The sequence below is a fragment of the Tympanuchus pallidicinctus genome, unplaced genomic scaffold (assembly GCF_026119805.1).
Source record: "Tympanuchus pallidicinctus isolate F22 unplaced genomic scaffold, pur_lepc_1.0 scaffold21, whole genome shotgun sequence".
Lineage (NCBI taxonomy): Eukaryota > Metazoa > Chordata > Aves > Galliformes > Phasianidae > Tympanuchus > Tympanuchus pallidicinctus.
In genome coordinates this window covers 938195-954001 of record NW_026294733.1, presented here as the reverse complement: position 1 = coordinate 954001, position 15807 = coordinate 938195, and the positions used below count along the sequence as shown (strand labels likewise).

The window sequence follows — 15807 nt, the reverse complement described above, 5'->3', positions numbered from 1 at the left end:
GAGGTCAGCCTGTGGTCCAGTTTGTGGTCTGAGTCCACAGCAGACACTGCTCTGAGCAGAAGGTTGGATTGCAGCCTTCCAGAGGTTCATTCCAAGCTGCATTAACCTATGATGCTTTGTTCCTATTTCTCTCCAAATTCTTTGTTGTTTCCTTTCTTTTTGTTTCCCATTTTTACACCTACATGTTTTTCATTTTTTATATTCTGTTCTTTTCCCTGTCCTAAATTCATAGAAATCATTTGAGTTGGAAGAGATCTTTAGATGCCATCTGGTCCAACTCCCTTGCACTGAACAGGGACACCCACAGCTCCATCAGTGGTCAGAGCCCCTCCAGCCTGATCTCGGGTGACTGCAGGGATGGGGCACCACCACCTCTCTGGGTAACCTGTGCCACTGCCTCATCGTTTTTCATTAATTTTTTTCCACTTCTATTCCCCAGCATATTGTTTAATTTCCTAAAAAGCTATTGTTTCAAGATTGTTGGGTCTTATCCTCCTCCATTTTACCTCCCTTCTTCATCCTTTGCTGGTCAACATTTTTCTTTCAAGCAATGTGAGCCATCGATCTTTAAACAAAACTGAAAAATAAAACATCAGGTTTCCTAGTTTTCCTTGCTTAATTTCTGATGCCATTTCAGATTTAATAACATTGTCCATTTAAATACAGCTTGCTGTGTTGGAAGAATAATAAGTTGACTCATACTTGAGTCATTTCTGTCTGCAGCAGAAATCTGTTTTATTAAAGGATTGTAGAACACGTTCAGATTTTCATCAATGAAAAGACGTGTTTAGCACTTACTGTAATCAGAGCAAATCGATAGAATTCTGGGTCAGCTCAGATCTAGTTGTGCATCAGCATTCACAAACGAACACCAATAATGGAATTGTCTTGGCGAGGGAAAGCATCTATCAGACTGGACGTTACCCTACTGGGTAACTGGATAAAATGAATTTGTGCAGCCTCATCTTCTGCTTTAGCATTAGAAACGAGGCTCCCAGCTCATGGAGTGTGCTGAGTTCTGGTAGAGAATTGATCTTGAAAAAACTACTGAATCCAAAACCACCATGGCACTGAGGGGCTCCAGCCAGCCAGCACTGCACACAAGAGCTGATCTCATCACATCATACTCCTCCTCTCTTGCTTCTCAGCTCCAGAGGGCACTGATGTCTTACTTTACCTTATTTTGTAGGTCTGCCTCTCACTTCTGAGCAGGCTGCAAACCACGAGAACATTTCTGAGAGGTACACAGCAATTTGAAACATGCTTCTTAATAGGTTGATTCAGTTTGCTGCATGTGTCTAAGGCCTGTTAGATTATTTGAAAACTATGGTAAAACATCCCTCTGGCATGTATCTTTTTCATCACTGTTGTGTCTAGAGCTTTCTCTCTGTCTCTAACCTTGTAACAGGAGACATTCAGAAGAACAGAGCCATCCCTCGCTGCATTTAGCTGAGCCAAGATTTGGCTCCTGGGGATAGTATAATGGAGAAACGAGCAGGAAGAGAACATCATCTGCCAGCACATTAATGTTCCAAATTATGCACATCCTTCTTCATAGAAATGGTTTCATTAATTCCAAGTCAAATAATATTGATTCTCAATGTGACACGAAAGCAGGTGATCACAATAACCTTAACCTGCATTGCAAAGGGATCCAAACAGCTGCTGAGGAAGGGAACATAAACTCTCAACAAGTGTTTTTGACAGCTACCCTAATGAGCAGAATAGTATCCTAATTACCCTAATGAGTAGAATCATAATTTTTCTGGAGCCAAGAAAATTTTACATGCACAGATAGTTTAAACATGTCCTGTCTAAAAACAGACAAGGAAAAATGAGGTTTCATTCCCAGTTAATGCAAGTTGCATTATCACAGAAGAAGCTCTGAGCTCTTTGCTTGTTAGAGTATAAAATAACACACCACTGCATTTCAGGAAGGAAATGGAAGGTGTACATAGTTTTCCAATACGAGCAAGACTTTTAGCACAAAATTTATAATTCTTCTAGCAAGTGCACCTCTGCACAAAACCTAGAACAAACAGAAGTTCAGCTAAGGGATTCTCTTAACATTTATTTATGGTTTCCTTTACATATGATAAGTGTTATATAAGTTCCATGTGTCCCACTGACCATATTCATTGATAGATTCAGCTTTCCTACAAGAAATGCCATACTTTTTACCATCTTCAGTTGTACAATGCATCACTGCACTGTGTTTCTTTCAGTGTGACAAGACTCTTCTGTCACAGAATCATTAAGGTTGGAAAAGACCCCCAAGGTCCCAAGTCCAATCCCGGCCCATCCCACCATGCCCATAACCATGTCCCTCAGTGCCACATCTCCACAGTTCTCAAACACCTCCAGGGATGGTGACCCCTCACCTCCCTGGGCGGCTGTGCGACTGCATCACTACTCTTTTTCCTAATACTCGACCTGAACCTCCCCTGGTGCAATTTGAAGCTACTACCTCTAACCTTAAGAGCACGCTGTGTATCTGTGTGATATACACCAAGGCTATATAGACTCTATGTCGTAGGTGTTTTACAGTCCAGTAGAGAAAAGTTCTTGCCCAGTCCCAAGGTGAAGAAAAAGTGAAATGGATACGAGCTGAAAAATAAAATTCATGAGTCAGATCAGGGAAAAAAAAGAAACTAGTTAAGTGTCTTGTGGGTCAGGCAATTAAGTGAGTCGCGCTCTCCAGAGGAACATATAAATCAAAGGAGGAATGAACTGCAATGGAGTATCAATACATTTAGATTAGATGCAAAAAGCCACAGACTGAATAATGTGATTTCTCCTGCAAAAGTCAAAGTCTTGCAGTACCAGATCCCCCCTGACTCAAGCAATCTGAGTCATTCTTGGAGTTTCAATACATTTTCTGCTGCGACAATCCTTTCGTCTTCCCCCATATAAATCCATATCACTTCATCGTGACGGATGCACTCAGTATGACAGGATTTTCTGCATCAGTGTACTTTTTCAGCTCTTGTTGCAGTTCACCTGCCCGTTAAGCCTGCACCACATCCATACCTGCCACCCACTGCATATTCAAAGCAAGAACACACACACATACAAACAACAGGTAAAAATGCCTGCTGTAAAGGACAGAATTCCCATTAATTTTCATCACTAACAAAGCAATCCATCGCTGGAAGTCCTCTCAGCAAACACATCCCCTCTGTCAGACAAGACCAGGGGGTGACTGGGAGCACTGGGCTGCCCTTGCTGCCTCTCTGGTCCTGTTTGTAGCTGATCCAACATCTCCTTCAAGAAAAAGCCTGAACACAGCTCTCTCCTAAGGCTGGTTCTGCTGGGAAGATAGGTGAGCCTGCACATTCAGGTCTAACTCCATCTTGGCTTTTAACAGCTTTCTATTAAACCTTATTATCCACCTTCCCTCTGCAGACAGCAAGAAAACAACAAGAAGCTTTTCTGTACCTCTTACATACCTTGTTCTGTGGTTTAGGACAGATCACTTTCTGCATGTTCTCCTCATTACTGACTAAAGTAAAGAATTGAAGAACCAGCATCGGCTCATTTGCTGTCTTTAACCTCTAAAATTAGATAAAATGGGTTCTGCTCCTGAAGTGGCCTGAGTCTACAGTGTCTGCAGATTGCCAGGTGCTCCAGGCAGAGAGGTGCTCCTTGATATTTTCCACTGTAGGCATGAAATCCTCTTCTTATTTGTGTTGATTGATATCCTAGGGACTTCAGATATCACGCACAGCCATGGAGAAGCTGTCTGTCAAGAGCCCAGATAATTCTGAAATAGCTTACAATAAGGCATAGAAAGACTGCTGCAGATGCAACTGTTATTATAGTGCAGCTCACTCCTCCAGCCTGGAGGGAGAGAAAACATACCCAATATAGCTATGCATTTGGTGGCATGTTGAGTGTTATACTGAATACTTAGGAAAACAACAACTCACATTGTAGCTACTGCAATGAACATTCGAAGGAGAAAATAATAAAAAAAGTCAAACCAATGAGTTATAAACTGTATGTGATTTAGAAGGGGAGTGGGGCAATTGTGTTAGCACATACAATGTAGTGAGGCTGAATATTTCTGCTTACCAGCTCTGCACTCTCTAATTTGCATCTCCTTCTTCTTGTATGGGCCTGAGGTTCTTGGTACAAGTTCTTATTTTCAACCTGCAGTTCACATTGCTCAGTGGCTCTGTGTGCAGACCCTGAGCCATGTCCCAAGGCTGTCCAAAGAGGTCAGCTCGGGTCCAGGATGCCAAGCAGATGTGCTGGTGTAGTACTGCATGTCATCTAATCAACAGAATTAATTAGGGTCACACAGCACAGCATTAGCACAGTGCCATTACTTCCCAGTTCCACAACCACATTGTATGAAGATGGATGGGGAGCCTCTGCCTAACCACAGAGATGTAAATATCTAAAAGAGCTTGTTTAGCATGAGTAGATTTCTATATTCTGAGACGAGTAACTTCAAATTAGACCATTAAAATGGTCCATATTTCTTCAAAATATATCCCTCTGTAGCATGACCCATGAAGGATTTCTGCATTTGTTATACTCGTGATTACCTCTACCATTCTCTGTCTCTTTTTTATGAATATGTCCAATTTTCCCTGAAATAAAAAATTGCTCATCATTTACTAACCTAATAGACAGCCAGTAATTGGTGCCCTTGCGGAGGCTTTGGGAAACATGGAAGCATTTGTATTTACCTGTTCTTAAAAGTGCAATTTGCTGCCATTAATGGAACACAGCAGTGTGCCATGGTGCTATTACATTAGCTAAGGAAAAGACTCCATAACATAAAAGTGGCAAGAGAAATGCCACAAGCAGTGAGGGTGTAGTCAATGCCTGAGGAGTCATTGGCACACTCGGAATAAGGCTGGGACATAACTGTGCCAAGAAAACTTGTCTGGCTTTTATCCTGCCAAATAGTATTATAATAGAATTAATAACAGGGGAATAATTAATAAATAATTAAATATTAATAGCATTATTACTGCATTCATGTACATTACGTAACACACATCACAGTCATGTAAATATTACATTACATGAACTGACACATTTTTATTTGAAACTGCACACTTCTACAGCCAGCTCACAGCACAGCATCCCCCTTTAGCGCAGAACAGCAAACAATGAAGTGTGCGTTCAACTGAAAAATCCCAGATGCTTTAATGTTAATTTCAAAAGGAAAAATCTCTATTTATTTTCCATCTCAACTGTAAAAATAAAATATTTCTAATCATGCAGAGCAAGAACTAATCTTTAGTTTCGAGATACATTCTCCTATCCTTGTTGGGATAGATACGATAAAGAACACTGAATAAAGCTTCAAGAAATGAACTGCAATATATTTTTCACTCTCCTGGCCCTTCTTGCCCTCTCCATCTGCCATTTAATTGAGGTCATAGTGACACAGTTCCAGGAGTGGCCTGATAGAACAGTAATCCTGGTTTCCTCCTGCGCTCCTACACTTACAGCCACTCAGCATCATGTCCCTGTTGGGTCAGAAAGTATCCAGGAGAGAGAAAAGTGGGAGTAGGTGCAGGTGGCACATTCACTTCTTCAAGTGCCCTCCTGTATTTCTACAGCCCATAATTTTCTTCTCAAGATCAGCCTGGCTGCCTTGTTGGCATTTTAGTAATAACTCAAATCAATTTTGTTCCCTTATCTGTAAGATTGAGTTCAAGCTGAACAGATCTCAAGTTTCTTTCTCAGTTTCCGTAGAGTGCTTAATGTATGTGGATCAAAACACAGACCAATTTGGTGGCTATTTTAGAAGTGTTTACTCACCTCAGTTATGATGCTATGGAACATACAGGGAAGAAAAAAAAAAGAAGAAGAAATAGAAATAAATGTGATATCAGTGAGAGACTGGGGATGAGAAAAACCCTGAAATGTACGTAGAGGTGCAGAAGGTGTCCAGTCCTGCAATGTTTCCCTCCCACAGAACACTGACATAGTCAATCTCAGCCTCAACCCAGCACTCTAGCAATGATTTCCCTTTTTAGTGCCAACAGTAGTTCAAGATCTAATTCACATTATTTTGACATTGTTAAAAAGCAAAGGAATCTTTTCCAGCTGAATCCCTAAGGAAGGCAGAAGCAGGTCAAAGGAGCACACTTGCAGCTCCCCAAGCCAAGTAAACTCAGTGGTGTGCTGAGCAAAAATGCCTTCATGCAACGCTAGAATCAATCAGCAGATTCTTTTTAATGGAGATAGTTTATGTGAGAGGCAATTTCAGCAGGTCTGAAAGGTATCACAGGAGAAGTGTTTCTGTCCTTTAGCATAGCTCTTGTGGTATGCTAGATGCCGCTAACAATTTAAATGAATGCTCAGTCGTAAGGCAAAAAAAATCCTTTGAGCTCCACACGTCAGATGCTGCAGTGGGACTGGACCTTTGTTCCTTACCTCCTGCTGCTATTTTTTGAGGATAACTGTGCTTTTTGCAACATTTTTCTTTAATTTCCAAAGTTTCTGGACTACTATTAATCTAGAAGTTAAAGCAGGAAGAAGTATAAATCAGAAAAACTGTTTGAAAGTGATAAGACGCTTAACTGTGATGCCTTCTATCACAGAATCACAGAATCACAGAATGGAAAAGATCCCTAAGATCCCCAAATCCAAACCCAGGCCACCCCCCCCATGCCCACTGAACATGTCCCTCGGTGCCACATCTCCACTGTTCTGGAACATCCCCAGGGATGGTGGTCCCCCACTTTCCTGGGCAGCTGTGACACTGCATCACTGCTCTTTCAGAGAAAAAGTTTTCCTAACATCCAAACTGAACGTCCCCTAGTTCAACTTGAGGCCACCATCTCAACAAAGGATCAAGAATTGATCAGGAGTTAAATACTCTATTGTGACACAGTCATCGTCCTTGTAGATCAGAAAGTACATTTACAGAATAGTTTTCATTCAAGAAGAAGCAATTTATGAGCATCCAAGTAACTTTCATTCTAGAGGCATTAAATACATCTTTGGAGTAACATGATCTTGAGAAAGATCCCTGATCTGATCCCCAAATGAGATCAAATTCCAGAATTCTCTAATCTCCTATCAGCTCTTTTTGCAACCCTCAGTGCAAATTCCTGTGCACTTTGACACAATGCTCCCTTATAAAAGCTGTGAAATATTGTATTGTGAGAAGAGCCTTTAAAACCCTGTGTCAGATTTCAGGAGAAAAAAATATATAGTCCTTAAAAAGAGGCTGAAACTGTATAGATTGCCATATAGATGTCATTCCATAGGAATGACTACAAAGACAGGATGACTTTCTGCCAATCACACTCTGTTTCCAAGCATTTGCTGCTGCAGAAAACAGAGAATAAAAATCAGCAGAGATGTGAAAGATAAAATCATGTCAGATTTTCTTTTTGTGTTTGTGGATAGCAGAATGTAGTATGAACACAGTTTTTTTGTGCCTGGTTTCCCACCACATGACAAATATAAGCATCTCACAGCAAGCTTCTCATCCTATATTTCACATCCCCGCCTCTCTGAATCCCACATCTTTCATTCAGTAAATGTATCTGCTACAGGAGGTAATACAAGTAGCCAAAACCTCTTTTCTTACTCTATAATCTAATGCACTTAGTGAGCCAATGAATATGTGTGAAAGGAGGGGCTTTCTGGCTTAGGGACTCCTCACAGGGGAACAGCTGTTACAACAGCAAACCCTCAACTGACGCCAGGCAAACACTCATCTCTCCGTGGTTTTGTGCATCGAGGTCTGGCAAGACAACTCCTCTCTCCCTCTCCCTGCAAAAAGTGAGTGAACGAGCACAGAGGGACTTAAAGAAGGCTGGATATCAGCTGTGGGACATTTCAGCAAGTCCAGTGATGGCCTGGATCGGCAATTCCTCCTGGTTTAATCACCTTGCTCTGCAGGAACATTTCAGGAGGTACTTAAACAGCACTGAGGATTATTTAGCCTTCCTATGTGGGCCCAAACGCAGCCATCTGTTCTTGCCTATGGCTCTGGTGTACTCTGTGATCTTCGTTGTTGGGGTGATAGGTAACTTCTTAGTTTGCCTGGTGATCCTTACTCGCCGGAACATGAAGACCCCAACCAACTACTACCTCTTCAGCCTCGCCGTGTCAGACCTGCTTGTGCTACTTTTTGGGATGCCTCTGGAAGTCTACGAGATGTGGAGCAACTACCCCTTCTTATTCGGTCCCATCGGCTGCTATTTCAAGACAGCTCTCTTTGAGACAGTGTGCTTTGCCTCCATCCTCAGCGTCACCACAGTCAGCGTAGAGAGATACTTTGCCATCCTCCATCCCTTCCGTGCCAAGCTGGAAAGCACTCGCAAGCGTGCCCTGAGGACCATCGTGGTGCTCTGGGTCCTCTCCATCCTCTTTGCCCTCCCCAACACAGGCACCCATGGTATCATGTTGCAGTATTTCCCCAATGGCACCCTGGTCCCTGGCTCTGCCACCTGCACTGTGGTCGTGCCCATGTGGATCTACAACTGGATTGTCCAGATTACTTCCTTCCTCTTCTATGTGCTGCCTATGGGGGTCATAAGTGTGCTGTATTATCTGATGGGGCTAAGAGTAAGTCCTGCTCAAGTGCTCAGTGTTTCTGTAACCCATTCTTGTGTGTTTGTGTCTGTGATTTCAACATTTTCTTGCCCATCTGTCTCGCCAAAAGTATATATATATAAATACATATCCATTTGAAACCCCTGGAAACACCCCTTCTTTGCTGTAATCCTATTCTCAAAAAAATACAGCTATGCTTTGGAATAATATACCCCAACCTTTTTCTAAAAATGAACATACTGCTTCTCACATTCAAATGTTATTTAAACATCCCATTGTGTAGATTGATGATTCCAGCCTCTCAGAGATTTACACCTCTGTGACAGGGACTAGAAAGAAATAAAACAGAAAGAAAATGTGAAAAGAATGAAAAGGAGTGGGCTGGTGATAGAATCCCATGTATGATTTGTTTTCCCTCTTCTTGTGACTGTGGAATTTCCATTACACCACTTTATTTTTTTCCTTCCCTGGAGAGGATGTTAATATTCAGTTGTTAAAACTCACAAAGCTGTCACAAACTGAAATGCTACTTGCTGCTGCAGCCAGCAATTTCAGCAGTCTTCTCTTTGGATAACTATAGCACAGCTTAGCCACTGATTAAGGCTACCTTAGAGCTCACATTTGGGATCTTTTCAGAAAGTGAGACTAGTTTTGCCAATTGTCATTATTTAAATAGAAGGAGAAAATAGCCAGCATCACAGCATTATTAACCTGTGTAGCCCAGTGTTGCTAATCGTAGAGAGTCTGTGGGTTTTTTTCTTCTCTTATGTTACATACATTTCAGAAATATGAATCCTATCTCACTGCACTGCATATAATTTAGAGTTTAAAATGCTGTGTCTGATCACAGAGAAAGAAAGGAATGCAACATGCTTATAAAGACTGATTAACTTACCAAACAACATGCAAGAAATTTAACCCCATCTGTGCTAGTTCGTACACCATTCTATTGTTGTGGCTGGTATTTACTACTCTCTGGCACTACAGAAAAGCAATTCTTCCCTAACCAGGAAAAGCCACAGGGGTTATCTACCAGAAATCTATACATGCAGAAGATCTTTGAAGCAACTACTTTTCAGTGGCTGCTGTGAAATCTTTGCATCGTTTCATAGTTCCTAATCCTCACCCCAGAAGAGAAGCCTGGTGCCAAACAAGGGCTGCTATCCAGGGGTATCTGTTTACTGACAGATTTGTTTGAGCTGTCTTTCCTAAGGGCTGCAATATTTATCGTATAATGCCTTTGCTTTCCTGTATATCCAATTGTTATTTACAAATTTTAACAACACGCACCCCTGGTTTGTCTGCATTGCATCCCAAGTTGTGCTGGGCAAAGGTTTCATTTTTATGTTCAACAGAAATGACAGGAGAATGGTGTGTGTGTGATTTCCAATAGAAGACTTTTTTTCTCTACTCACAACTGATGAAAACCTTGAAGCTTCAGCAACACTGCAGAATCTCCTGAGTGCCATACATTGCTCACTGAGAGCAGTGGAAAAGTTCAGAGTTGATCCAAAGGTTGAACAACAACTCCAATTCAGCAAACAGCTCCAGTTCAGCAGGCAGAGGCATCACTCCTGGCTGACTTTGTGGAAGGGGCATCTTATTGATATAGTTTCTCCTTCAAGCTTTGTCAAGGCTCCAGAGTTTGTGCCTCAGGATAAAACAGAAGGAAGCATGTGTGACACATTAGGCAGTTGTGAAAGGTTACCCTGTCATACGATCAATTACTTAATTATTAATTTTATTACTTTTAAAAATAAATATGTATATATTTCTCTTTCTCAAGAGGTAATTCATGGCCAGCAAAGACTTTAGGTTACTTCATCACCATTGCCTCATGATCAACCTGGATTTAATTTGACAACGTTCTGGTTTAATACCACAACGTAAGAGTCAATAAATAGTTCCAGCACTTGAGGTAGTCAGGATTTTTTATATTCAATGAAGAGTGCAGAGAGTCCAGAGACTTGATTACCCACCTATCTGAGACACCTACAGAGGTGAAATAGATGACAAGATGTGACCAGACTGATCACATCTAAGCAAAATTCTCCTCGGAGTCCAACACTTCTCTTGTTGTCACAATGGGCACATTTTAACTAATTTGTGTCAAAGCAACTTATTCTTGCCATTGTGGAGCTTTTCTTGATTTTCTCATCAAAACCTGCTCTGTCCCTCAAACACCCTGGTGTTAAAACCAAAACCACTTCTTGACGTTGGCTACCTTTGGCTAATTTGTGCAGAGCTCAGTACCATACCTCCAGAGTTCTGTCCCCCTTTACATGGAGTTGTGCAAGCCCTGTCCCCACTAACACATTTACCTTTGCAATGAGATGAGCTGAGAACACACAGAGCAGCAATGGCACTTCAGCAGCTGGGTCCCAACAGCACTGACAAATCACTCGGGTTGGCAGGACTGCATGCCCTAGTAGAAGGCATGTACCTTTTTTAATCATCTGGAGTGAACATTTGATCATTGTTTGTGTCAGTAACTTGCAGGAAACTTACTGAAAAATGTTGTCCTGCTTCTGCTGAATGGCTTCATCTTTGTCTGGGGATAGGTGAGGCCCTAATTTCACTCTGCCTGCTGACTTCCAACATGAAATGCTGTAGGTAATAAAGATGTCAAAGTTAAAAGCCAATTTTCAACTTCTTGCTCCAGACACTTCTAAGTCTCTTGCACTGACTGGGTAACATCCATCTGCAGGCGACTCTATATAGCCTCGTATATCCACAGTGATGTAAAAGTAGCCACCACCTTGGTAGTACTTCTGTTACACCATTGGCATGAACTCAGGCTTTGCCATGAACTCATTTCCTTTTTCCTTTCTCATGACTCATTGTTCTACTAACTTGCAACTGCTAAGCTGTTCTTACCAGTTACACCCCCATATATTACCACTGGAGGCTAAAGAGGAGCCTTAAAGCATATTCAAAATGACAAGAGGAGGGTGAAAAGTAAAGATACGTGTGCCTCTGTTTCATTATAACATCAGAGCACTGTATTCTACCAGGCTTTGGAATATTCCTGGGATAAATTACTGCTGAGGCAGAAAATCACTGAAGGGAAGCTAGGGATTTTAATCAATCCAAACAGATATCTATCACCAGATATGTTACAAATCAGCTGATCCTATTCTTAAGCAACAGCTATTCTTAAAGTCACAAAAGGGAATAATGTAAAATGTGGGAAACTATAATTGAATATAATTCAATTTGCATGTGTTTCTCTTTTATTGGCTTTACTAATAAATAAAGTATTGGAGAAGGTCTCTTTGACTGGGGTTACAACAATAGCAGATAAATACTGTCAATCAAACACCTGGAAACAAAATCACTGTGCTGGATAAGAAAATGGCACAACTGATGTGTTTTCAAGCCCACACTGATCTTTATCTTCTCCCTCATTCCTGATACTCTTCCCCATGTAATTTAAAGTTCTGTTTCCAGTCTCTCTGTTAAAAAAGCACTGCTCTGAAGATGTAGTATAATCAGCAGCCCTCTCTGCAAGAAGCTGGGTGCAATTATGCAGTCTCCATAGATGATTCCTTTTATAATCAAAGCAAAAACGTGTTTTCATCCTGATTATCTAGCTGTTGTTTTTCATCTCCAAAGCATCAGTGCTTTCACCATAAGCATGTGGGGGGAGAAGCATTTTGGGGGGGGATTAATTGTTGTTCTTTGTATCTATTTTTTCAGAAAACTGATTAAAACAGCAACCAAAACCAAAGAAAACAAAGCAAAAGTATAAATCCTTGTAATTGAGCAGTGGATGCTTGGATCTGTGCTGATCGCGTGCACTGGCTGCTTGCTATAGAGCATCTATGGATCTTTTTCATCAGATGGATGGAATATCAATTAGTCCAAACACTCAGGGCATGAAACAAACTCCTTTGAATGGCACACAATTCTTTCCAGTGATTACAGCTGTGTTTCACTAAGACCTCTCTGGGTATTTTTTTGGATCATTGCTTTGTGTTTAATTGTGGGGAACTCTTTTAGGAAAACAAACAAAGAATATTTTGCTAGAAGAGAAAATAATGCTGAAATTGAACAGACTGTGAACCAAATATTGACTCACTGAGAAAGGAATGTGGAATCGCAATACCAATTTGCTGTTAATACAGATATTCAAAATCTGCACATTGTTTGGAACCTGAGGCTTCAACCTTCAGTCTAGACTAAAACTGAAAGTTCAGTGCAATTTCCTTCAGGGAGCCCTGGGTTGTCTCAAATTTTGCCCTCTTAAAGTCAAATTACAGCTATAAAAGATACCAAAAGCAGTGTGCACTGTGGGGCTGTCTTCTCCTATCTAATCCCTTTTATGCCTCCCTCCCTTTGCCAGCTGAAAGGAGACAGATCTTTGGAAGCAGAGGAAATGTCCGTGAATGTTCAGAGGCCATCCAGAAAATCAGTCACCAAGATGTTGTGTAAGTAGTGGGTCCTTCTGTCTTTTGTTTAGCATAGGCAAATATGTGCATGTTTACTTCAGACAGCTGAGGAACTTATACATAAAAACCTTTTGGAGTTTTAGTGAAATATTCAGTGACCAGGTCCTGAAATGAAAGCTACCAAGCAATAGACTTGAGACTGGCACATTATGGTTAATGATCAAAAGACTCATAATCAAATTTTCTTCTTTCTCAGAGTGAAAATAAACTCTTACAGCTTCCCAAGGAGGAGGTGAATTCATACACTGGACAGCACTCTGGACCACTGGTGTTCCAACAACCCTGAAGCACTATGAATACTTCATAATTAAGGGCTATGTTTAAGCACAGTTCACCCTGCTACCGAGATGATGTTTATGCAGGAAACGTAGATCAGCTTCAATATTTCATGCTCCTTCATTCTCTTAGGCAGCTTAACTCACCTTCTAGGACTGAGAGCTTGCACTCCAAAACCAGCTTATTTTTCTGTGCCCACAACTGTGCCAACCGATATTCACTGTACCCACCTGGAACAGGTTTACAAGAATCCTTACTGGAGTCAGCAGAGGCCAAGTTCTGCATGGAGAACACATTCTCATTCATCCTGAATCTTTCATCCAACTTTCTCAACTAGCTTTGCTCTGTACTGGCAATAGAACCATGTCCTTGCATAACCAACTAACTTTTCTTCTCCTCTTTCTCCATGGCAGTTGTTCTTGTGATGGTTTTTGCTGTCTGCTGGGCTCCATTCCATATAGATCGCCTTTTCTTCAGCTTTGTTGTGGAATGGACTGAGCCTCTGGCTAATATATTCAATTTAATTCATGTGGTGTCAGGTAAAGCTTTCTTCTTCCATTTCCATAGGTGCTGGCAAAAAAACAGAACACAGTATTTGTGTTTGACTTGAAGTGTGTAGTCATTTATTTTTAGGTAACATGAGGCATGCATGAAAAAACTTCTTGGATTTGGTAGACAGTGATGAGACTTGTGCCTTAAATAAATAAAAACATCTGGCAATTTTCTGCAGCATTCAGGATGTTGTCCAGTACAGTTGTCTGAATATTTGCAAAAAATAAGAGAAAAAAAAAAGGATATTATGCATCATTACCAGCTGTTTTTCCATCTTGGAAACATTCAGAAATGAATGTTTTTGTCATTCAGCTGCTTCTAATGAATACACAGCAGCAGGCATCATCCTGCAGGAAACCTTACCGAATGGCAGGGCAGCAGACTTACCTCCTGCCCAGAGCTGAGTGATACAACCAAACGTTTATGGCCCAACAAAGCACAAAATGAGAGCTTTTTCAAGGAGGACGCTTCTTTTCAGTATGCCATGGGAAAACACTGAATGTGGCCATTATGCAGCTCAGACAGATTCAATCTCATGCTATCATCCTGGGGGTGCTGAGAGAAAATAGCTCCCCTTGTCTGGAAGTTATCTCATGGCAGCTGTGATGGGGCACCAGCTGTGCAGATCCCACTGTGGGGATGAGGGCTGTGCTGCAGGCAGGTCGGGACAGCTCGAGAGAGCTGGTTCTTGAACAGCTGGAGATGGAGAGCTCTAGCTAATAATATCCACCACTTTCCTTTCTCCTCTTGCTTAATTCCACCCATGAATGAGGTCTCTCTATCTCCTTTCCCTGTAGGGGTTTTCTTCTACCTGAGTTCTGCTGTGAATCCCATCATCTACAACCTGCTGTCCCAGCGCTTCAGGATGGCATTCCTCAGCGTCATCTCCCCTGGCTGCAAGCTCTGGGCCCCTAAGCATGCTGCCAGCAAGACTGCTGCCCAGCAGAGCATCTTCATGGTCGAAGACCACAATCTCGTGGACTCTGCAGATGACACAAGCGTGCCTGGCACCAACAGGACATCTGTCAGCAGTTCTCAGCTCTCCACTGGACTGTGATTTGCCATGGTCTGATGCATCCAAGGGAGGGAAGCTGAAGAAAATGACTGTGGGAAATAGAAAGGGAAGACAGCCTCCTGGAAGTTCGATTTCAGCAAGAGCTTGCAGACTGTTTTGTTGAATGAATGAATGAGGAGGCTGTCATTAGCAGGTTATTAATCATAGAACCATTGAATAGTTTGGGTCGGAAGGGACATATTTTATTACCCTCAAGATAACTGGAGGGACGGAAATCTCTGCTTCCTGGCTGCAAACTCTGCAGCAAGGACTTACTCTGCAATGCTACCAGCACAGGAGAGACACAGCTTATCCAAATCTTACATAAGAGCCTTTCTGTGCACCAGCCTGAAGGTCAGCTCTTACACGTGAGCAAGAATTTTATAAAATGCTGTGTCTCAAATTTCAAAGCACATTTGCTGTGTTTCGGAGAAATGCTTCTCTTGTGAATCATGGTATAGTGGTGGGTTTAGCCAGCACGACAGGCTCAGGCTTGGCACGGAAAATCATCCTCTGCGTGCCATCATGGGGCTGGGACTTCCATAAGGAGTCATCATCACAGTGAATAAGGACATCAGCTTCTGAAAGATGGCATACTGTGTGTGTCATCAAAGCTCATTCCAGTCTGGTCACTGGGGATCTAGATGACATTATCCCCCATAGGAGGAACGGGTTATATCCCTGCTATGGTGAGCTCTTACTTTGTTTTACCTGAAAGTCTTTCATTTTGTTCATGCCTGCTGGTAGCAGTAAGACCTGGGGGTCACACTGCAGCTGGTGACTCCCATTTTCCTGCAACTCAGGGGGAATTTTAGCTCATGTTTCCTAACAGAGTCATTTTACCAGCTGCAGTCTTGAGAGACAGCCAAAGAAAAGGTAACGGACACGCACAAGGCCCTGGAGAGAAAAGACAATTCCAGCTCCCTAAAGACACAG

At 41.8% G+C, this 15807-nt stretch overlaps 1 protein-coding gene across 1 annotated transcript; it reads left to right on the top strand.

The window, feature by feature from the left end:
* Positions 1-7833: 7833 nt before the first annotated feature.
* Positions 7834-15361, top strand: NMUR2 (neuromedin U receptor 2). The gene is made up of 4 exons (XM_052684661.1): positions 7834-8550; positions 12884-12968; positions 13679-13804; positions 14615-15361. The coding sequence occupies exons 1-4, from the start codon at positions 7834-7836 to the stop codon at positions 14872-14874; spliced, it is 1188 nt and encodes a 395-aa protein (XP_052540621.1). The 3' UTR covers positions 14875-15361.
* Positions 15362-15807: the final 446 nt, after the last annotated feature.

Bases quoted from the DNA above. Each gene is read 5' to 3' on its own strand.
- NMUR2 (XM_052684661.1), top strand. From the start codon at position 7,834: ATGGCCTGGATCGGCAATTCCTCCTGGTTTAATCACCTTGCTCTGCAG. The intron at 8,551-12,883 runs GTAAGTCCTGCT...TCCCTTTGCCAG, and splicing joins ATTATCTGATGGGGCTAAGA to CTGAAAGGAGACAGATCTTT. The intron at 12,969-13,678 runs GTAAGTAGTGGG...TCTCCATGGCAG, and splicing joins ATCAGTCACCAAGATGTTGT to TTGTTCTTGTGATGGTTTTT.